Raw genomic sequence first — 24882 nt, 5'->3', positions numbered from 1 at the left:
TTTCACATGTCACACTTCCTGTAAGTGAGGCAAGAATCAGTCTTAACATTTCAGCAGAGAAAGAGCCGTCCATGCCTCAAGTTCCTGCTTGTGAGACATCCTGCGAGACGGGTGACAGCATACGATCCTACAGCTATTTCGCTTTTAACACAACCTGGAACGACACAGCTGACGGGTTACTGAGGCTATCCATGACAAGTCACTGGTAAGTACATTGTGATCATTTGAATTATTTATGCAGCCTTATGTCCTACTAATGTCTAGAGTCCTTTGGATTGATGCAAAAAGGGTGTGTCTGCACAAATGTGTGTTAAAACTGCCATAGGTGACAAATCTGTATACAGACAACTTGCATTTGATGGATTGAAACAGCTTCAACAGCACAACTTAATCAATCACATTTAAAGCGCCTTTGAGTGATTCGTGATTGAGTAATGATCACAACAAAGTTGATGAAAAACAAGAAAGCTTTTACTTTATTGATTAAACTGAAAACCTCCTTTAGTTTAAGATATTTTAAGACTGTAAAATGTGGAGAGATAAACATAAGTCAGATGAAACTGTTGACTGTAGAGCTGTAAATACATCCAGTATATTATACGGTTGAGCAATTACTGGATCCGATATTCAACATTATCTGTACCTCGACTGCAGATAAGAACCATATCTCTGTCGGCAGTCACCATTCTGTCGTCTCACTCAATGTCCTGCCCACAACACTCTCTGATTGGTTGAATGTTAAAAGTTTTATTTCACTGGAGTTTGTGTTTTTCCAAATTTTGACACAGAGATTTTCATTTGATTACTAATAACTAGTATCAGCCCCGTGAAAAAACAGTCGACCCCTGGTGTATCCCCTTTAAACAAATGTCTATATCAAGTTCACATTTTGAGGAAACGATGCAGAACAAGGTTAGATTTCACAACACTATGCCTTTTTTGCTTAAACTCCCTTTAACTATTTCCTCTTTAGACACCATTGCTTCAGACTGTATTACTATGCATCTCTGATAAAAATGACTTCCTCTGTTCTAGCTACACCAACAACAAACCACCAGGAGACTGAAGAGAAAGATGACCATCAATTTTGCAAGCCTAATTTTCATATGGCTGCTGCCTCTGACAGCAAGCAGCACACTGAGCAGCAACCTTATGCTGACAACACAGGAGTCCTCCAGCTTACGTCCCCTCTTGGAGGTCACCACACAGTCCATTGTGGTTGCTGTAACAGAGGACGAAACGAAAAAACAAAGCACTAAACCTCCACTGCAAGTGACTGAAGCAACACCTTCTAAAACATTTTTACCAAATGTTCAAGCAGCAGCAACGCCAACCAATTCCATATCATCACACAGCTCATCAGCAGGCATCAACACGACAGAGGTCGCAACGTCAGCAACAACGGTGGGAACCAGTCAAGCCATCAACCCAACCGCAACTCCTAGTGTACCTCCAATATTAAGGAGCTCCACCCAAAGCCAAGACACAGTAAAGACAATGACCTCCCAGTCCATCAGTGATAAAACTATCCATCCATCTACACGTCCAACACAACCTACAAACATCTCCAATGCAACCACATCTACCAAGGCTGTTGAAAACAAGTCTACAAGCTCAGTCACAGGTGGTGATGCTACGCAGTCCACAGGTGTATACACAACTTCACTGGCCATGACAAGGAGACCATTCATCCACAGCACCAAGGCAAAGAAAAACAACAATGTTGAGGAAAAAAACAAGGCCAAAAATGAAACAAACCACGGTAAAGTAGTGGCAGGGTTAATAGGTGGAGCCCTGGTATTGATGATGGTAGGATTCCTGGTCATCTATATCAAGAAACGGAAGCTTCGGAGGCAGCAGATAACAACCAGCGAATGGGCTGGCCCTTCACCATTTCTGGATGGTGGAGCCGACAAGGAGGAGGTAACACTGAGGTCATCCAACCGAATCTCTTTCTCCAGCTTCCTACCTCAGAGGTTGTCCAAACGGCTGTCTTTGCTCCCAGAAACAGATGAGGAGTTAGAAGATTTGACCCCAGGTACTACATTCGGAGACAAACATCAAGAGAGTACACTTGGTCGAGAGCTGGATGGAAAAGGTGTGCAAGAAAGCAACGGGACTGCTGTAGTTGTTCAGGAAACTAACACCCCAGGAGACGCCCCAGAGACTGTTGAAAACTCTGTCTCAGTGTCCTCTTCACCAACGGACAACCTGCAGTCCACAAATAACAGTTCGGAGGTTACAAACCTCAGTGAAGACCATCCTGCGAATGACCCTGCTCCATCTGGAGATGAGGAAAATGCTCTGGTACAGGTTAATGATGGCCTTGTGCAACCTTGACTGAACTAAATCCCCCCCCCCCCCCCCAGTGCATCCAATTTGACTGGTTACTAAGCAACAACAACTGTGACTGAAAACACAGGAAACTGACTGAGATGATAAGTGAGAAGTGATGTTTATCTAGTGTTGTACTGCGAAATCTGAAAAGCAGTATACAGGATTACAATTAAAGAATGAAAAAGTCATAAAATAGCTACTAAATTCTAAAATACATCAAGAAAACATTTTTGGATCCTCAATCATGGTGATGCACAGGGCAATGTTAAAGCCATAAGTTATTGGAACCTTTACTGCAAGTCACTCTGGTTCTAAATTATAGCTATCAGCAAGGTCTCTCCCCATCACCACTTCAGGGATCCTCACAGCAGACCACTGCTGTACTTTCTTTATCACCGTATAAAAATGTCACAGAGACCTGAGGAGAGTAAATCTACAATGCTTTCTTCCCAGCATCTTCTCCACCCTCTGCGACCTGTGGAGAGTGCTGCTGGAGAAAATATAACCATGATGGAAAGGCAGAAGGATATGTGGTGGTGAGAATAAACATTAATACTTTCTGTACAACACGAGGGGCAAGAAAACCGTTTAACATATGACTCATGGTGGTGAATAGCAGAGGCTAAATACAAACTTTTGCTTTTTCTACATCTCAGCTTTGATGTGATAATGAAAAGGGGCCTCGTGTTTCACCTGATATGGAAGATAGATTCAGTCTGCTTGACTACACATATTCAACACTCTTGGTACTGGAGTTACATGTCTGTGATTTTTTTTTTACTTATCATGTTTCAAAACTTCCATTACAAAAGACAACATTTCTTAATATCTGACTTTCAGATTACTTAGTCATCATGAGTGGAACTGTTCAGTCCCTCCAGACGGTTCTAACAATTCACACAAATTCAACCAATTCCTGTGAATTCTGCACAATCTTGCAGTTTTGTCCAGACATCGCACCTTTTACGCAAATCTTTTTACACAAAGCTTCTTGCCAGTTCCTCCAATCACAGCAGTCCTCCGTGCAAACATCATACATGTATCTCAAAAAAAAAAAAAAAAAAGAAAAAACAACAATGTTTTGTTATTTAATATTTTTTTTGTTTGATTGTTTTTATTTGTCATGGGTACCGAAAAGAACATGAGGTTTGTCTTTGCTATCGACATTAACCAATGCGCCATGCACTTTTACATTTTAGAATTTTGTGCTGTTTTGACTGAGTTTGAGCTTCAACAACATTTTGTTTCTTTGTGGAATATCCCCCCCTCCACTCCTTCATTTACAAATAAAGCAGATTTCTGAAGCATTTCTGTAATCCTGAGCCTTTTGTTAAGATTACTGAGAATGCTGAGAGTGTGGTTTTATTCCCCCTGGAAAGGTTTAAAGGGACAGTTCACTCAAAAATGAAAATTCAGTCATTATCTACTCAGCCTCATGCCAACTGACGGTCAGGTTTAGTTTTTTAGTCCACAAAACACTGCTGGAGTTTCACAGGAAAACAGTGTTGCAGAATCTCCCAAACAATGGAAGTGAATGGTGACCAGTTTTCAAATGTAAAAAAACAACAGAATAAAAACCTAAAATGTCTCCATACTGCTTGTCTGGTGTACTCCAAGTCTCCTAAAGCCCCAACATGCCAAGTTGACTTAAAAAATGTCATTTACATCGTGTTTTTAGCCTGAATCTTCATGTTCATGTGCACATGCACACTGTCTGAACTGGGTGTGTGTGTGTTGTGACAGTACTTTTGTATACTTGGATTATGTCAGACGTGTGGAGACATTTTATGGTTTCTTTCCAGTTGTTTTTTATGTTTGAAAATTGGTCACCATTCACTTCCATTGTTTGTGAGATTCTGCAACACTGTTTTTCTGTGAAAACTACCTATGAGGGTGAGATAATGACTGAATTTTCATTTATGGGTGAAGTAAATAAAAGAAAAAAAACACAACTTTTGCCTGTAATCAGGCATTCTGGGCAGCAACAATCACCAAAAAAGCCTGCAATATATATAGTGGAGGGCCTGACTGACATGTATAAATAAGTCTGAATAAAACAGCATTAAATACTGTGTGCTTACACGAAAGCTTTGCTCCTCTAATGTAACAGTGGAAGTGTGAGCGCTACAATCATAAAACAAGAACCACTAGTTACAGGACTGTCAGCCACACTTCCCCATCCACGCCAGGCTCAGCACTTTTCTGCTGTCTGCTGCACCTAATGCTGACTGGCAAGGGTTAATGCAGGGGTTCTCAAAGTTCTGATGACAGTGCATCAGTTTAGGAATCCAGTGTTGAGTTTAAAATTAAATTTCTTGAACTGAATAAATTGAAATTGAATTCAGCTGTTTGCATATAAGACAGATCACTTCATCTGTCCCCTGAGTTCAAAAATGAGAGTTAATTTTTTTTCTAAAACCTGTTTCTCCTCAACCAAACAGCTTTTTTTCATGGTGGCTTTTCCATCTCACTTCCACATTCAACTGCCAAGTCTTGCACCTTAATACAACACTAGCAGCACAAGGTGCCACTAACTGCCATACAACCAATAGCTTTCTCCAACTTATCATTCCTAACCTGACAGACGCTTGTTAGTGAGGTGCAGTTTTGAATGTAGGCTACTTAAAGTCAAAGTACTGAAATGAAATGTTAAAATGTAATGAATGCTGTTATGTGTCATGCAACTGTCTGTGAAGGTTGCACTTTTAGAACCCCCAGGTTAATGGCTTCACATGTTAACAGCTCATTTCAATGTGGTTAAGTGGTTTTCATAATGTGCTGATTTTTTCCTCCATATTTATTCTAGTGTTTCAGCCATCTTCTTCCTTTTGCAAAATGGTGACAATCGTGATCATGAAGTTTTTGTTGCAAAGTCTCTCAATGTATATTTGTATATCTTTGTGTGTCTTTTAGTGTGTCTGCAGAGAATTTTGAATGTTGGGTAAAGAAAAAAGCCAAGTGAAATTGGTTTCTGTCAAATGTCTCTGAGCGGTTGTGGTTGTGGTTTTGGATGTCATATAGAAAACAAACCCTCTTCCACGTACCACATACTTCTACAGTTGTAAATTCACTATCTCCTTCACATGAGTTGAACTGTTGAAAATAATAAAACTTGCAGACCGAGGAAGAAGAGGAGAAGACTTCACTGCAATTGTGTACCAACCTGACAGTGGCCAAGGAGCTGTTCACATTCTGATTCACCCTGTTCACATGGCCATGAGCCAAGAAAACTCATTTCAGACAGTAAAGCAGAGAACCTTTGCCCTGTGACAGTGATTATGTGATGTCTAATGTAGAACGAGCCTCTAGTTAAGTTTTCATTAAATGCTTCTATTGTGCCTTTCCATGACGATATAATACCACATCACATGTAGGATTAGCATTGATTGGCTGTTACATGGCAACCAAAGATGATCACAATCAGGAAGTCTTGAGCAACAGGAGCCCAAGCTGATTTTTACTCACTGCTGTCAACAGAAGTCAATCAAGTCAATAATCCCTGATGATTCCCAATAAGCCCAGTTATCATTTTAACTATGGTCAGCTCTTTTTTGCTGCTAAATGCTCCAGTATCTTCACCAGCTAGTCTCTATTTATTTAGTTAATGAATAATTTGTCACAGTTTTCATTAACAACACTTTTTAATGACTAAAACAAATGGATAAGTGAATAAAAACAAATTTATGATGGCAAAAGTTATTACAAAATCTACTGACACTTTTGTCGACAAATAAAAACATGGTAGGGAGGGACGAGTCAGGAAGAGAGCCAATCAGAATTCATCTGTTTGTGTGGTTGGGAAGTTAGATGCACACAAATGGATACTACCTGGGACGTCATCTAGCTGAACCTGCTGCATGTGTCATACACTGTACGGAAATGTCAGCGCTTGGGAAAAAGAGAACAGTCTTTTCACATTTGATGCCAAGAAAAACAGGAGCCTTTCTAAACCATGTGGAGCAGCAATCAGCAGTAGAAACACAAACAACTTGACATGATATCTGCAGACTAGCCATGCCAAAATTAAAGCAAGTTTTCACTACACTTGAAGTACAGTACAAGCTAAAAGAAACCACTGCTGTTGTGTGCTGATTAGAGGCATGAATGAGACAGAGCTGCTAATCCTACATCGTAAATTAAAAGACTGATTGATATACTGACGATAATAAATGTTAAGTTTCACTGTCCTTAGATCAAAAGATATGTAAGAAAAATATGAATGTGCATTTGAAGAAAAGTAGCATACTTCCTGTTAGGCACATGATGGGAGAAAAGTAGAGATGAAATTGGCATTAAAACTATATATTTTCTCTTAATCAAAATACCATTTTTTTAAACCATAATTCTTATTTAGCTTTGATTTAGAAGGACTACAGAGTTGACATGTTATGGTTAAGACACATCTGATAGAAATATTATTTAATGAGTTTGTCAAAAAAATTACCAGTGCTTAAGCAGTATTCCTGCCTTTTTTAAACCAGGAAGTGAGATGGGGTCCTTAGGGTATAGTTAACCATTTATATGCCTGATTAAACCATGTTTTTGTAAAAATGTGACAGAGTTGATGGAAATCTGAGACACAACTTTAAAGGGCCAACATTTTCATAAAAAATCACTTTTAAAATAAAAACAATTATAATAGCAAATTTTTATACCTATGTTATCAGTAGGTATTGTTAGTGTTAGATTTTGGCTTTTATTTTTAAAAAGCTTGAAGCTGTGAATTCTTGTCTGGGACAAGGCTGTTTTCTGACACAGAGCAAGTTTAGAAATGTAAAAATTACAAACAAACCAAAACATTTTAGAAATAAATCCTTAAGAATAAATATTCACCAAAAAATTGGAATTAGAATATTGGCATTAATCATTTAAGTTTTTTGGGGGTAGGAAATAAATAATTCTCAAAAATGGGTGACAAACTAAACACTGTACCTAAACTATACCTTGATTTTAGTCAACTACAACCTGCTGTCCAAACGAAGGCTGCAGCTCGAGCTGGTGCTGAGCAGGAAGTGGACAGTGAGTTGAAAACAGCTGCCTGCTGCAAAAGAAAACAGCACTATGAGAGTCAACTAAAACAGTAACGTTGTGGGCCGGACTGATTAACACAATAAACTCACAATTAAAGCTCTGTAAAGCTGAGGGGAGCTGCAGATTCAGATGATAATTCTAATTGAGCCACCCTACATGTTGTCACATTGCTTTCACATTGTCATTTCATACAATGGAATTATAAAAGTATGCATTATTGCTCCAGGTAGTACAAGATCTTATTAAAAACAGCTGCCTGCTGTGTGATGACACTGAACCAAAACAGTGCACAGTGTGTGTGCTGTAAAGCTAAAAGGCTCCGCAGAGGGAAGATGAACTGGACAGGTGATGACAATTCTGACACCTTTTATACACAAACATTTTATCCACTGTTCATAGAAAGTGTGTGTAAGAACACATGTGCATGAGAGAGACAGAGATAGAGCTGCTGAAGCATGCTGTTGTCAGCACACACACACACACACACACACACACACACACACACACACACACACCATCCCAGCTCTTGCTTGCCTCATCAGCAGCAGAGTGGGCCGGCTCGCTGCTGCAATTCTCTCTCTTTCCCTCCCCATCTCCTTCTCCTAACCCACACCTCCATCCAGCTGCATCTGGAGCCTGCAGAGCGGTGAGCAGGACGGGGGCCGGTGCTGGCAGCCAGCATGTTTAGTGTCCGGCCACAACAGCCAGAAAAAAGAGCCTGAGAGCGCTACCTTCCAGCAGCAGAGAAGCAATAAAGCTCAAAGGGAAATAATACAGAGCTGGGACTGGAGGAGCAGACGACAGGAGAAAAGGAGAGATGACAGAGCAACACTAGAAAGGATGAGGTGAGTGATTTGAATTGGAAAGCTACGGAAAAGCGTTCGACCCACATACACCTGATGGGAAGGGCAGTGAGCCATTTCATTGTGAATCCTGTTAATGCAGTAGTACAGAGGAATGCTGAGCTGCTCCCTGCTCTGTCACTATGCAGATTTCTCCTTTTAGTATTCCACGGAGACGCTGGCAAAAGTAACATTATAGGGTTTAAAGCGACACACAGAAGAATTTAGCGATGTGAGGCACAATCACAGCAGAGCTAACACAACGGCAGAGCGGAGAAATTTCTGGAACATATTTCAAGGGTGTTGACATGTCCCACAGACAGCGCAGTCTTTGAAAACACAGACACACATGGACCTTGAGTCTTCAGCTCAGAACATCTGCAGTTGGTGTATCATCCAGAATGAAGTGAGTCTCACTGCAGCACTTGGAGCTCCAGTCCCACTGGCAGAGCTTCAAACCCATTGGCAGTCAGAATGACTAGCAGCACCCGAACAAAATGCATCAGGAGCAGAAAGCTAAGCTATCTGTTCAACTTCACGACGGGATGGGTCCTGACAGGACGGTCAGATGGAGGGGTTGGGTTTTAAGTGTTAAAGTGTTGATGCTGCAGTACACATGCATCAAAGGCTAATTGGTCTGAGGCTGTTAATCCAATCACACAGTAACATCCTCAGTACTGGTATTCAATGGTGATGACAGCTCCAGGCTCAGCTACTTTATTGCAGATTGCAGCCTCAGTTTCAGCCACAGTTTCAGCCAGAATGGAAATCTCAAACAAATGACTGAGACTGTACCAGAGGGAGGGTGAGCTGAAGTTTAGTGAGGACCAACAACTAAACATGTATGATACCCAAGTTCAGGGTTCCACATTCAGTATGGGCCGACGGCACGTGGCCACAAAAAGTTACTCTGTGGCCATCAAATATTCCAAGTTTTATCTCCATACTATGAGCGTTCAAATGTTACAGTTCCACAAACATCCCAATTCCTTCACACAGTGAACAGTGAATGGCCCTCCTCACCGCCTAGCTGCTGATATGTCAGGGTCACTGAAGCCTATTCAAAGTGCTGACACCATGCTTAGAGAACCAGAGGCACAAAAGGACTGAAAAATACAAAAACAACTTTGAAAAGTTAGGGGTGAATAGAAGCAAAAGTTTCCTCAACTAACACAGAAGTCTAGCTCTCATTGGAAACGATGCCTTCAGTAAACACTGGGAACAATTCATAGGAAAAGTGGACAACACAGATCAGGAAAGCCGTGTTGAGTTGTGTTAAACTGCCTTTTCTGTATTGTTTTTACATTAGATTACATTTGGACCACCAAAAATGTACTTTGGCAACCAAATTCAGGAGGTTGATGGCCCCTGGGGCCAGTATTTAAAAATATTAGTGTCTATCCTGGCAAGTAATGCTGAAAAGGCTGGCTGTCATGGCACAGTCAAGGATTCCCAAAGTAAAGACCATCCAACTAAATTTAAAACAAAAACAGTGCAAAGACCTTGGGCTGGCCGACTAGGCAGGTAGCTCTGTTCTGGTCACATTTCACAACAGTGAGCAACTTGGAAACTTACAGTCCAAAACAACAACACATCACCATTTTGGCTCATCTCTTTAAAACCTCAATGACTACAACTGCAGCAACACCCAGAGGCTAGTCGATGCTGTAGTCAGGCACAGAGGCTCTTTGAGTTAACTGACAAAATAAGCATTCTAATCTTCTTACAACGAGCATGTTTAATGTAGTGAATATGCTAACTAAATATGCTGCCACTGAATCTTATCTCTTATTAAGAATTGAAAACTCTGATGGCACTAGTGATGGTACTAGATGAGAAGTGATTAGGATTCATCATATGGGTACCATGAATGTCTCTGCAAAAGTTTATGGCAATTGATCAGACACTAGAGAGAGTTCAGTCTGGACTAAAGTGGTGGACTGACCCTAGAGTTTGTGCAAAAAATATCGTTAATTTCCATTTTTGTTTTCTGTCCGACACTAGAAAGCTTTACAGGAATGCAATACATTCTTTCACAAACTCTAGGTCTCCTGACATGGATGCTGAGCTATGAACAGGAATCTAGTATGTCTGAAGCAATGAAAACTTGAATACCAAGTATTTCCCTGTGTTTGAGCTGCCCAGTCTATGAGAGCTTATCTGGACCACTGACAACCAATGAGATAAATATAGAAATCCCGTTTTCACATAAGAGTATCAAAATGGGACTCTTTTCTCTAAGACCAGGGCAGAATTTGAATGAACCAAACTGGAATTCCCATGATACATACAAAACAAATGTGAAAGCCATCATTTCAGTTTCCTACAATCAAGTCCTAACCTTCGATTTAAAACTTTTATCTTTTGTCCTCCAGAGCCCTGACCATGCCTGCCTGCTCTGCGTCTCTGCTCTGCCTGCTCCTCCTGCTGCTGTGCGGGCTTCTGGGAGGGTGGGTGGTGTCCATCTGCCCCTCTGTCTGTTCGTGCAGCCGGGGACACCGTGTGGTGGACTGCTCGTCACGGGGCCTGACCAAGCTGCCGCCTGGCCTGCAGCACAACATCCGCTTTCTTAACCTCTCTTTTAACAGGTGAGTACCTGCAGCCCTGCAGTGTTATTTGGTAACAGGAACACTCTTCCACAATTACTGGATTTCTGAATATCAAAGAGGTGACCACATTTACGACCTGCCTTGCTTCCCTACCAACAAAATCTTCAGGGACATCAGTATGTAGTAGTCTTGTTTCTATTTCTACTGTCTAGTGTCTGTTGGCAAGGTAGCTATGTTGACTCACATGCAGTTTACAATATGATGTGTCTGAACCTCAAACATCACTTACTGAGAAAGAAGAGGGCAGCTCATCATATTAAATGCTTTCTCAAGTGCAGTACGAAGTGCCAGGTTGATAACTTTTGAAAGTCGTAACCACTAATTCTCCCTCATAAGTAATAAAAAAAATGTTCATACCTTTCTTCATCAGATAGCAAACTTAGAACAGACAATGCTGTGTATTATTGAGGGAATCTGCTGACTTTCTAACTCTTATCTGACTGTGCATATAAATTAGTTTTCTAAATATTACCCTTTTCTAACAGCTTGCAGCGTCTGGACAGCCAGCTCAGCCACTATGCCCACCTGCGAACCCTGGACCTGTCCTACAACCGCCTGGAGAGCCTGCCGTCCGCCTTGCCGCGCTCTCTGTGGGACATCCGAGCAGCAGGGAACCATCTGCGCTCGCTGGACAAAAACGACACGGCTTACCACTGGAACTTGAAGCTACTGGACCTGTCGGACAATGAGCTGGAGAGAGTGGTCTTCATCAACAACACGCTGCCCAGTCTTCAAACTCTCAACCTCAGCCACAACAGGTTTTGGACTGTGCCGACAAATATGCCGCACCACCTGGAGAGCATTGACTTGTCACACAACTACCTGACCCAGATCCTGCCTGGATCGCTGGATCGGCTACCGAGGCTGGCTAAGTTCTACTTGCATGCTAACCGTTTCTCCTCGTTGCCTGAAGGGATCTTTGACAAGCTGGTGGTGCTGGAGGTGATGACTCTCGGGGATAACCCCTGGGCTTGTGAAGAAGAAGAAAACATAACGAGGCTCCTGAGGTGGGCTGAGCAGGCCCGTGCAACCGTCTTAGGCTGCCCCTGTTATACAAGACCCATCTGTGGGCAGAGCCATCTGGTGACGCCTGGGAGGGAGTGGCACTCTGCACTGTTCACAGAGCCTCCTCTCTGGGTTGATAGCAGAGGTGAAGGGCATGATGGTCAGTCGCCTGCGAGAACTGCAGAGGTCACGTCCACTTACCAGGCCAAATCTGCACTTTTCGAGACAGGGATATTTCAGGACAAAAGAGGAGTGAATGAATCTGGGGAGCACATGGTGTTTGTCTGGACGTCGTCCACAAGTTTTGACAGTGTCTCCACACGCACAAGCACAACAGCACGCCCTCGGTCTTCAACCAAGAAGCCCAAAGTAGCTAACTCACGGAATAAGGGTGAGGGACTCCGACAAACTGTCACCTTGACTATTTTAGTCATGACATCAGCGTTCAACACCTTTTGAAAACACCTTAATGGAATACAGAATATTCTACTTACCGGATTACTCCGGACGGTGAATGTATGACCAATAACTCCACATAGCACCTCCCATTTCCATTTCCCTTGTAAGAACTGTTGCGACTGTTACTGCCTTCTGTCATCATCAAGTTTATCATCTATTCAACATGTACAACATGTCTCAAAATCCTGTACACAAACATGAACTGTATAAACCAACAAAACTACTCGAAATATCTGAATATCTGGTTCAACTGGAGTGCTAATGTCAATGCTCAACACTCAGTATAATGCCTGCACACTGACAGACTGCTATGTCCTATGCTTTATTCATTATAGTGATGCTTACGCTAAATTTGGTCCTGCTGAGCCATTCAAAACAGGACTGACAATACAAATTACATAACATAACATTCCACAGCCCCTATGCACACCTGGCTCACTGTCAGCGAGTAGTGATGAGCCCACTAATGTCTACACAACAAAATAGAAAAAAGTTGCCACTGAAGGGCTAGTGAGGTGGAGGAATTACAAGGAAACATTAGAATAGAATAGATATAGGTGTTCCTGTCTGCAATGAAAATTTAATAATAGAAATTCTATGAATTACAACAGTGCGATGCAATGAATTCTTTATGATGTAATGCAATATGCAACAAAATAAACGCCAAAAGGAAAAACCAAAGCACAACAGACAAATCATGTTGAAAATGCATAATGAGTCGACCCATGGAAAGTTCAGCAAAGGCAAGAACAGTTTTGTATTCCTGTCAAAGAAGTTATTATTGGATCACATTCTTCATCTTTGTGTTATATTTAGTAAGTTGTGACTCTGTTTCCAATGTTGGTGCTGCCTTTTTTTTACTATAAGGCCATTAAACAGTCCAGTCAAAAGTAGGCTGACAATATTCACTATTCCATTACTCTAACAGAGAAATCATGACAAAGAGCCGCCCTCCTGCAGCTGCAGTGGCGTTTACACTGGACAGCAGTAAAAGAAGTGGTCTGGTTGGGATGAGGAGTTGTGCAGCGACCTTGGAAACAAAAAAGAAAAAGGGCAGCCTTCCTTTGTGCACATTACTCTTTTCACTTTGCAGTTACATTGGCCACGTTTGCAAAACTTGTTCTTGACTGATGACTCAAATCATGGTCTTTTACAGTGGGTGGCAGCCCTGGGACAACACCAGTTTGGATTTTTCCCTCCAAACAAAGAAAAATAAAGGAAAGTCAGAGGTGAACTTTGCTGATCCTGAGCAGGGATGCATGATATTGGATTGTTACAGATATCCGATATGCTGACATTTTCCAGCTCATTTTGGCTGATTGCTCATGCCAATACATGCACATATTTTTTATTCACCTAACTGCAGAGAACATCAAGTCTCTCCTGTGGTGAATGAACATATTATTTCCTCCTCTTATTATGATGGCCCACTATTCTTTTTAAAATGTACACATTCACTGAGCAAAATAAGAAAACTATTGCTGACCAGTTATTTCCACTTTGTTCTTCACAAATTTAATTTGGCTCCTACTTGCATGACTGAAGCAGAGCAATCACTGCAACTTTCTTATCTGTCAAAAAAAAACACATGCCACACTGCAGACATACTGCAGTCAGGTGCACAAAATCATTGCGTCATCTTATCCTTCCATCATATCAGCAGACATGTTCATTTCGGGCTGATAGAATATTTCACTTGAAAGCCTTTATCAGCCGAAACTGATGACCTGCAGATATTATCATTACAACTTTAATCAGGCCTGAAAAGTTGAGCCCAAAAAAGGCCCAAGCCCAACAAAATTCTGTCCAAACCAGACCTGAACCCATCCCTCATTAGCATTTTTCAGCCCAAACCCGATTACGGCACGACACTTTTCTTCACGTTTTCCTCTATGTACCACACAGCAGGAGTTGACAGTGACAGGGACAATACATTCTGGGAATATGAATTGGCAAAATGTGGAACAAAAGGTAATAATAATAATAACAATAATAATAATAATAATAATAATAATAATAATAATAATGATAATAATGATACAGCCTAAACCCAATATAAGCCCATGAAATATGTGAAAAATCCATTCCGACCCGACCCAAACCTGTTGGATCCTGTCAGGTTCGGGCACAGATCTCAAGCTCTAATTATCATGCATCCCTAATTCTGAGGTAAAAGTATTCAGCACGTTCAGGTCTGTACCAAGTTTCACATTGCAGGGTTCAATGTTAATCATTTTTTTTCCACTTGCTCTTGTTGAACAGTGGGTCAATATTTATTTGCCCCTGTACAAATGGGTTTATTTGCTGTTACTAAATAACAAGAAAGACTTAAGTTATTTGTCATGTGTAATTTAGGGCTGCACCATCTATAAAATATCAGAAAATGGTGAAGAAATGTACCAGATTTCTCTATATCCAAGGTGATGTCTTTAAATCTCTCGTTTTGTTAGTTTATATGATGATAAAGAAAAGCAGGTAACAAAACAGCATTTTCTGCTATTTAGCCTGAAAAATTAATTTAACAATCAATCGATTATAAAATACTTTAATTGTTTTTTTTACCACTTGGCCAGTTGGGCAAGTGAGCTGCCAGATTTACTTGCCTGACATGGCATTTTACTTGCCCCTGGCAAGCAGGCAAGCCTCCTTATTGAGCCCTGCATTGTTACAACTATCAGCATGCTGAAAATGAGTCTTACATTAAAACCTTGAATGGCCACACAGTACTATTCTTTTAGTCCAAGTCACAATGATGTTTTTTTTTTTATCCACTGTGTGATGAATATGGAAAAAGTCACCAGTCTGTGTGTGATTTACTGGACTGAACAGAAAACAGCTGAAGCCCTGTGGGTTCAACCATCTACTTTCTTCAAATCTTAAAAAAATCTACATGAAACTGTTACACCCAAGATTAAAATGTGTTCCCAAAATCATTTCACAGAATTCCAAGAGAAAAAGCTGACTTAATTTGTTGATTATTGTGTTGATTAACGGATAAGTTGTTTGGCCCAGAAAATGTCAGAAAATGGTGTGAAATATTGATCGCGCATCTTTAAATATTTTCTATTTTGTCCACAGTAAAGATTTTCAGTTTACTGCCGTAGTGGTGTAAACAAACAATAATATATTCACACATGAGAAGCTGAATTCAGAAAATTGAATTAAAAAAATTACTCAATGTGATTATCAAAATAGTTGATTAATTTAATAATCATAATTGATTAATTGTTGCAGCTCTAATGTTGACTTGCCAAGATTGCAAATAAAAAGCATATGAACAAAAACAGGCTGACTGTTGGTCATTTACTAACTGAATAATTAGCCTTTCTCAAAACTTAATAATAATGAAGACAGATGTAATGCTCCTGACAAATGGTGGGTTTTTCTAAGCTACACTTTGTGGAAAGATTTTTCAAAGGTTTCAGCTGATGAAGACTGTGTAATATGGTTTAAAAGGGTAGTTCACCGAAAAATGTAAAAAAACAGTCATTATCTACTCACCCTCATGCCAACTGAGGGTCAGGTTTATTTTGTTAGTCCACAAAACTCTGCTGGAGTTTCACAGGAAAACTGTTGCAGAATCTCACAAATAATGGAAGTGAATGGTGACCAGTTTGTAAACATGAAACTCCAGCAGCGTTTTGACTAAAGAACTAAACCTGAGCTTCAGTTGGCATGAGAGTCAGTAGATAATGACTGAATTTTCATTTCTGAGTGAACTATCCCTTTAAGTAGAGGTGCAGGATTATCCACAAGAGTACTGTAGTGCGAGAAGTCTGATTACTTTGATGTGTGCTTTTATTTGAGATATGGTGGGTAAATAAGACTTACTTCTTAAGTGTTTCAACTGCCCCCAACTACTGGAACAATTGCCTCCTCCAAGGGGGCAATAGTAACTACTAGTAACTGATAATTGGCTTCTCAAAAGAATGACTTAATATCTTAATATCATGCACTCTGTCTCTCTGTGCTGTGATTTTTTGGAGCATCATTATTTCTCTCAGGAGGAAACAACACAGTTATCATGGTTTCACATGGTTCAGCGTGTTCTAGAAGCAACATGTAGTCCAGACTCCTACCTGCGGGCCACGTAGTAGAACACTGGGTTGCCGGTCTTGGAGGTTCCTGCCTGGTAGAAGATGTTGAGGGTTTTTAAGGCTTTGAACTCCTCCTTCTCGTGGACCTGGTGCCTACAGAGCAGAGCAGAGAGCTGAGGATCAATCATGACTTGATTTACTTGACAGCTTTATGGCTAAGTGCTGATGTGTAACACGTCAGGTTAGATTAGATTAGATTGTTATATCATTAGATTATATTTTTAATCTCTGTGGGGTAAATCTGACTGTAGCATTTGATGAACTGTGAGCTGAATCTACAGAGTCTCTCAGACAGCATCATTTATGAATGCAGGCAAATTGATGTCCCTGCTGGGTGTAAGCTGGGAGGAGATCATATAATTGCTTGTGTGCATGAGTGTGAAAGTTACAGGTTAATATAGTGGTAAGTTCCATATTAATTTTCAGAGTCTTTACTACCAACATATGAGTGTGGACAGACATGGATGTAAATTGTAACTTGACTGGTTGGTGGAGACAAACAACCGTGAGGCAGTAATTCTGTTTTCTGACTGTTCTGTTTTATACGACCAGTGACAGTAAATGCTTCAGTTTGAAATCTTGGTGGAACTTTGCAAATCTCCGCTGGTTGTATCTGGCAGTTGTGGTGGCATTGCAGTAAGTGCTTCACCATCTGGTTGCCTGGCAGGGATCTGCAATCTACTGAGTGACTGATGACTCTTCTAGTCATCATCATCTTCGTTTCAGTTTTACAGACAGACTGATGCAGGGAACCTTTCATGTGGGCAGCAGAGTGACGACTGAAAAAACAACAGCTGTAAAAGTAGCTTGGCATTCACTTCAGCATGAAGTCATGGCATCTGCTGCCTGGAGGAACAAAAGAGGAAGAGGAAACAGAGCTAAACCCCGACAGCTAATTTTAGGGGACATCTCAAAATAACAGTGGGAATACATGAACGCACTGTGAGAATAAATCCAACAATGGAACAGGGAGAACCACATTATTAGCCAGCTGATTAGCCAACAGGTTTTTCTGAAATAGTTAGAAACTAGATGTGCACTCAGAGAGAACAGATCTCCACCAAGGCCACTAGCAAAGATCTGCACCGGGTCATGGGCCTATGGGTAGCAACCAAGTAACAGTATTTTTACGTTTATATCCACTAAGGCAGTAATAAGGCAAATCAGCTGCCAGGGGTTTATTGTGAAAGTCTATGACACAACCACAACCCCCACATCATGCCAAACAATGGGATGTCACTGTTTGATCTGACAGCGATGAAGGCTAGCTGACAGCTAAAACTGATGACAACGGTGAAAATAACCAGCGGAGGACACCAACTTGTGGACAGTACATCGTCAAAGGCCAAGGGAGGATTTTATTGCACTCAAAGACAGTGAGAATGACTTCTGTAAAAAGTTTAAAAAAGTATTAGCTTTTGACAGCCAAAAGTGAGCCTCGTCGTCACTATGGAAACACACAATCAGCTGCAGGAGCACAGGCACTGTGCTGATTGAGTACACAAGTGAGTGACTGTATGTGTTTTTGATTTCATGAAAATTAGGCGAGTAGTTTTTCGTTATCCTGCCTTGGTGGAGATATCTTAAGGCCACAAAAAAACAACCAAATGCACTGCAGACTTTAGTTATTTAGACATCAGAAAGCAGAAGTTGGAGTCAGAATATGACTCAGTGTTCATCTGCTGCTAAAGAGGAACCAGTGAATGTGGAGAAAACAAAAGATTTCTCAAACCTGACTGAGATCATCAATCAGACGCACAACCCTTTAAGCAACCAATGAGGCAGTAGGAGAGGTTTAAAACACATTTCCCTCTGATGCTTAATAAAGTGCACACAACTACACTGCAATCAAAAGAAACTATAATAGTTCAGCTGATAATAAATCAGTCCATCCGTGATGTGTTTTATCTGTGTAATACAGTGCATGGCATTACTACTGCACACACTGTGGAAACACATTTCACTCTTGGGGACAATAAAGTCTCTGTCTCTGTAAAATTAAATATTACAGCTACAGAATGAAATGAGAGAGTGAGTCTGAGCAGAGAATCCACTGCAGTGACTCACTTGTTCTGGTAGATGTGAGGGAGGACCTGGAGAAACAAGTTCATGAGGAAACATGATGTTACAGGCTGGTAGGAATCCTACCTGGTCATAAACTCTTCAAACTTGGAGCTGGTCAGGTTGAGGCTGGACCAGTGAGTGTCAGCTACAGGTTTGTGTTCAGGAGGTCCCAGGTAGGCCAGCAGGGTCGCCATCTTGTCAAAAGGTCGCCTGCCTACGGCCTTATGGTCCCTGGAAATAAGAACGCCACACAGCAGTGTTAAAAACTAGTTCAGTGTCAAGATCGTACAGCGTCGTGCTTCATCAGATAATACTGTGACCTGTTACTGGAGAGGTACTGGCCGATCCTCTCCTGGTTGTTCCACAGCAGGCGGTGGAGGGCCAGAACGTTGCCGTCACTGATGAAGGACAGACTGTGGTTGACCGAGTCGCTGGGTGGAGAGTCAGATGCTATGTCCAAGAAAAACCTGTGGTGGAAGGACAGGAGTTCATGACCTACAGACACAAGATACTCAACACCAGGGACTTCACTGCTTTAGAAGAAGTGTGTGATGCTACAGATCCATGTTGTCTATGTCACATTCTACTAAAATAGTCCTAAGGACACCTTAAAGGAGCAATATGTCGCCATTGCACGTGCAGAAATTAGTCCTGCAGTCTAAATAGCAAATTGGAGCCATAGACTGTATATTAAATAGGCTGTAGTCTTGTTTAATATACAATCTGTGGTTAAAGCGAGTTGTCGTCCCCCCACCCAGAAACAGCAGGCTCCAGGAGCTCTACAGGACACATTCAATCTCATAACTTGACAATAACAAGTGAGGACAAGTCCTCCACTGTGAGTTGATCAGCTGTTTTAACCGTCAGTTGTCTGTCACACTCTGGATGATGAGTACAGGGACTGTGTGTCTCACTACCTGCCCAATTCAATTTAACAATTACAAACATCTACGCCTTCTACAAGATTATGAATGATGTCTTACAGCTCATAAACAAACACTTACTCATTAGGCGAAAATTCAGCATTAATTTGAATGGACATACAAAACAATTATTTTAGTCCGGAATGGAAATATTTCCTTAATCTCTGATGACACATAGTGGTTATTTTATGATTTATTTCAGTAAATATATTACAGATTTCTCCTTTACAGAACTGGTCACAGACTTTGAGAGAGCTAAAATAAGATGCGTCCTAATAAGGAACAACTCACAAAAATGTAGCCTAAAATGGGTCAAATGAGACACGTGGCAGCAATGACACTTTGTCCCAAATGTTAATCACATGAGATGGCAGCTTGATACAGTAAAAACTCATATGCAGGTGTGTTTTACTCATTACCACAGTAATGTGATCATTAACTAACTGAAAATCTAAGTACACTGTCTTTGAACCAACAGTTTCACGAGCCCATTTCATGTTGTCCACAGTTTACAAGCTGTTCTAAGTGAAGAAAACAGACTGGTGTGGATTTTTGACAGAGATCTGTTTGCATGGTGCTCCAGGCGTCTTACCTCCTGGCTGAATCAAAGTTGCTCTTTACAAAATCATTAAAAGGCCTCATGTGTTCTTCTTTTGTAAATAGGACATGGTTTGCGATGCTCTGCAGAATCTGAAAAACACAAACACAAATATTGAAAAACAGTCCAACTGTTGGTCTGAGCAGGTCTTCACCTCTGAAGTAACCAACATTACTCAAGTCAACAGATGAAGCTCTTTACTTCCTCTGTACTTCTGTCACACTGTTTTAGCATGTAGCAGTATCCTGTCATTGTGACTTGTCTGCCTTTGACTCAGTGTAACATGTTTGCTGTTACAGTCACTAACCCAATCCTTGTTCACTTTATATTGGAGAGAAGGCAGACAGATACAGCTGATATCTTTAAAACTCTGCAACTTGCACAAAAACCAAGCCAGGGAAAAATATGTATTTTTGGGGTGAACTGTCCCTTTAATTAAAATGGGATTGTTAGAACATACATTATGTATAACAAAACTAAACTCATTTTATAAATTATTATTAACATAAATATAACAGAAAAAATGGATGGAGTTGACATCACAAACAGGAGTTTGTCCAGACTTTTGTGACTGTGTGACACAAGTGGGCACTTTATTTATTTATTTATTCATTTATTTTAATTAACTTGAAACAAGTTCTCATTTCAAATATATTACTGAATCATTAAAGATAATTAAAGAGAACTGACTGTTATGTCACCTCCTTCAGCATAGATGTCAACAGATATGATGGAAATCTGGGACACAACTTTAAAAGACCAACATTTTCATTAAAATCGATTTAAAACAAAGACAACTATACATATTTCATATTTATTATCAGCAGGTATTGTTAGTCTGACATTTTGAGGCTTTTAACACAAAGTAACAAAGTTTGAAGTTCTTGTCTGGGACAAGTTTAAATATAAAAAAAATACAAAAAAGAAAAGAAAATCAAAACATTCTATAAATTACATTTATTTCATCCTTCAATAATACATTTTCTAATAATTTAAAGTACCCTTTGTGACTTTTTTTCAAACATGATTAAGACTTAATATACAGTTTGAGTTTCCCTCTGGTCAGCTGTATCACATGTCCATCATGTTGACCAGTCTTACCTTGGACATGAGTTTGAGACCCCGCTCTATCCTGGGCAGGGGCTTCTTGTCCAAGATGCCGGCCTCGTAGGGAGACACAATAGCTGGGTTGACGAAACGCAGAAACATGGCGCTGCCCACCGCGCCGATGCTGTTCTGTGGGAACCGCTGACTCACCACCTGTGTGAAGGAGGATGGAGGGAGCAGGGGGAGACACAGGAGGGGAAAACAAAGGGGAAATGTGGAACACATGGAACAGAAGAGAAAGGTTTGAGCAGGGGACCAGGTTTGAGCAAAGGGAAGGAGAAAATATTGAAAATGGATTTCAGTACATTGCAGAGCAAAGGAGGGAATGATGGGAGTAACAAAATATACATGTATCAATGTGTGGAACAGAGCAGAGTGAGGTGAGCCAGTGCCAAAACAGTGGAAGATGTCAGGTTGAGGAGGAGGAACAGTGGAGGAAGGCATGAAGTGAGACTTCGACACAATCTCAGTTCATTTGGGGCTGTAAGAAGAGCGAGGAAGGTTCTTACTCCAGTTACAGCCCGAGAAAAAGAAAAGACAGGAAGAGCAAGACAAGAGACCCAACCAACTCCTCTCTGTTGGTGAATGAAAACCGGAAGTCATCACAAAATAAAAAAGAAGGCGGCGGGCCATGATGACAGATGGGTCATGAGTTGTGGTGTGAAGCGGTGGATGATCATCCAAAAATATCACAACCTGCACATCACATCTTGCTTTAAAGCAAAGCAGGGGCTGTGTGTGTGACGCATTCCAGACGGGTCACAAACGGAACGTCACAAGTTCCAGAATCGGACACAGTCGGTCTCTCCTTCATCAAGCTTTCAACCAGTCCAGAAAACTGAGGCGGGATCCCTGAGCATCTGCAGCCTCAGCCAGACCAACACAAGATTTAACAGAGTTTTGTCACTCTTTGTACTAGCTATTTAGAGGATGTGATTTAACAAGTCTTTAAATATTTATTATTTATTTACAGAGCTGCAACTAATGATTATTTTCATTGTCGATTAATCTCTAAATCATTTTCTCAATTAATTAATCCTGTCATAATCTTGTCACATGTTTGGCCATAATCTTCACATCTTTCCTATAATGAATATTTTCATTATCGATGATTCTGTTTATCACTTGATTATTTGATAAGTTGTTTGGTCCATAAAATGTCAGAAAATGGTGAAAAATGCTGATCAGTGTTTCACAGAGATGACGTCTTCAGAAACCAGAAAATATTCACATTGATGAAACTAGAAATGACTCAAACAAATCAACCGAATATCAAAATAGTTGGCAGTTAATTTAATAATTGATTGATAATCAACTACTATACTATAGATATGCTATACTAATACCCTGACCATGTTAATTTCTGAGATCTTAAAAGAGATATCTGTAATATATTTACTGTAATAAATCAAAAGTGACCACAATGTGTCATCAGAGATCAAGGAAACATGACATGAACCCTACAGCCGCTGTGTCCCCTTTTGAACAGTCTATTCCAGACCAGAATGAGTGGTTTGTATGTCCATTTCATATTAATCAGAGTTCAAATTAATACACAACTTTGTAAATGAGTAAGTGTCTGTTTATAAGCTGTAAGAATTATTAAAATCATTCATAATTTCATAGAAGGTGTAGATGTTTATAACTATTAAATTGAGTGAAATGTTAATGGAGTTTGGCAGTATAACAGTCCAGAGTGTGTTATTTCAGAGCAGCGGGATCTCCTTTTCAGGATAATGGGCTTAACTTTAAATTAAACTTACTTAAACTTTACATTCAACTTACAGTGGAGGACTCATCGCTGCTTGTTATGGTACATTTACAATAGATTGTATATTAAACAGGATTACAGCCAATTTAATCTACGCTTTATGGCTCTAACTCACTATCCTGTACTAATTTTTGCATGTGCTACAGCTACATATTGCTCTTTTAAAGCTGCTATATCATTCCAAGGTCATCAAATAGTGATGCTTTTGGTTGGTGGCTTGGCCGGAGTCACCAACTCATAGTATAGGTATTTGATGAGCTCTGAACAGGACTCAGTCGGCAATCAGCGTTCTTTCTCCAGAATCGCTTGCAGAAGCTTCATATGACATGAAATTGCTAAAAGAAGTCTGACAGGTCACGACACTCCAGCAGTAAGATGAGGACGATCAGACAGGCTGGAAACAAACCTTCAGGTTCGTCAAACTTATCTGGATGAGAAAAAGAAGGCTAACTGTAAAAATATATACTAAAACTGTCTGCAAACTCCTGCTCCTCCCGCCAGCTAAAACCTACCATACCTACAGTAAACAGTTTTTCCATCTAACAACAGATTGCTACAAACATTCTGGATGCATCACTTGTGGTTTGACCTCCAAATGAAGTGTTTATAGTACTCAGCAGGGTCCACAGGCCACTGCTCTGTCTGCAACAACTCATGTTTATCTTCTCTCACTCTCGTCCTTCCTGGAGTTGTCATTGTGAACAAATGTACAGTCGCACACAAGAGGGCCGCTCTCAAAGCTGACTAAGGCAAGAAAAGCTGTACTCTTCATTAAAACTTTTACAATGGCTGTTTGTCTTGTTTTCTTCCTCGTCTTCTCGGCAGGTCGCTGTTTGCCGTTCGCTCTTTGAAAGAGGCAAGAACGGAGGTGATTTGCTCAGGGGCACCACACAAGATTTTATGTGCAGAGTGATGTCCAAAAAAAACCAGGCTAACCCAGGCCTCATCTCCCACCTGTCTGATGATTTGAATGCTTGTGTTACTGACCTGTCAGACTTTCTTTAGGCAATGTCACCACCTTCACAGATCTCCACAATCTCAGGACTACAATATTATTACACCTCAGAGATGATAGCCAAAACTACAAGAATAAGATTAAACTGGAATTATTCTTAAATACAAGGTTTAGACAGCTGGAAACTGAAGTAAGAGCAAACATAAATCATGCTACCATCTAATCTCTCTGGCTTGAAATGAGACAGATCCAAAATCTGCTTTTAAATATCAAGCGCTCACCCACAGTAACAGTGTGGTTGTTTCCTACCTTCCTCTTTTTTGAAGGTTATGCACTTTAGGTTGGAAAGACTGAAGCACACTGGTTAGAATGAGGGCTGGATGATACATGGTTATTATAGTGATATGAGACTAGATACTGTCTTAGATTTTGGACATTGTCTTTTCCTGCTTTTAAATGCTGCATTACAAGAACAGTGTGAAATTTTCTGAACTTACCAGACTGTTCTAGCTGTTTTATTATTTGTCTTTACCCACTTAGTCATTATATCCACATGACTGATGATTATTTATCACAAATCTCATTGTGTCAAGACAGTATTCTGTGAAAGCACCAACTACAATCCCCACAATGCTGCTGGAATACCAATGAATACTGTTATCAAGGTATTTGATCAAAACACTGGGAGACTTTATTTTGTCCATATCGTCCACTCCTAAGACACCTGGTGACACTGTGGGCAGAATTATTCAAATGTCCACAGGAGCTTCTTAAACATCCTCTCCCCTTATTCTCTGTCCAGACATATACTCACCATACTCCTACCACTCATACCTTCACCAAAACATGTACAGTTCAGTTCATGGCATATCAGATTAAGACTATTTAAGAAAACCCAAAAACATTGATAATCGATTAATTGGTGTGACTAATTGTTTTTAAGGAAAAGGTAAAGCTTGTCTGATTCCAGCTTCTTAAATATAAATATTTGCTGTTTTCTCTCTGGTTTCTGATGTCATCTTGTGCTCTGGGAAACACTGATCTACATTTTTCACCATTTTATGGACCAAACAACTAATCAATC

At 40.4% G+C, this 24882-nt stretch overlaps 3 protein-coding genes across 3 annotated transcripts in view; 2 read left to right on the top strand and 1 right to left on the bottom strand.

Moving 5' to 3' along the window:
* The window catches only part of nf1a (neurofibromin 1a), a 115111-nt gene that overhangs the window by 34497 nt on the left and 55732 nt on the right, over positions 1–24882 (bottom strand). The window contains exons 31-35 of the mRNA XM_084716775.1: positions 21067–21225; positions 19960–20057; positions 18765–18911; positions 18529–18675; positions 16363–16473 (exon numbers count right to left, since the gene is read on the bottom strand). Coding sequence (XP_084572901.1) covers positions 16363–16473; positions 18529–18675; positions 18765–18911; positions 19960–20057; positions 21067–21225 — 662 coding nt within the window. The remainder of the gene's footprint in view (positions 1–16362; positions 16474–18528; positions 18676–18764; positions 18912–19959; positions 20058–21066; positions 21226–24882) is intronic.
* Positions 54–3642, top strand: LOC146327361 (uncharacterized). The gene is made up of 2 exons (XM_084716772.1): positions 54–205; positions 1036–3642. Exon 2 carries the CDS (start codon positions 1075–1077, stop codon positions 2338–2340), a length of 1266 nt encoding a protein of 421 aa, XP_084572898.1. The 5' UTR covers positions 54–205; positions 1036–1074; the 3' UTR covers positions 2341–3642.
* Positions 10590–13014, top strand: LOC146327360 (oligodendrocyte-myelin glycoprotein-like). The gene is made up of 2 exons (XM_084716310.1): positions 10590–10798; positions 11305–13014. Exons 1-2 carry the CDS (start codon positions 10596–10598, stop codon positions 12281–12283), a joined length of 1182 nt encoding a protein of 393 aa, XP_084572436.1. The 5' UTR covers positions 10590–10595; the 3' UTR covers positions 12284–13014.

The sequence above is a fragment of the Lutjanus erythropterus genome, chromosome 4 (assembly GCF_056507025.1).
Source record: "Lutjanus erythropterus isolate fLutEry1 chromosome 4, fLutEry1.hap2, whole genome shotgun sequence".
NCBI classification, from domain to species: Eukaryota; Metazoa; Chordata; class Actinopteri; order Lutjaniformes; family Lutjanidae; genus Lutjanus; species Lutjanus erythropterus.
The sequence above is the reverse complement of the archived record's forward strand: the minus strand, read 5'-3'. Positions and strand labels throughout refer to the sequence as shown.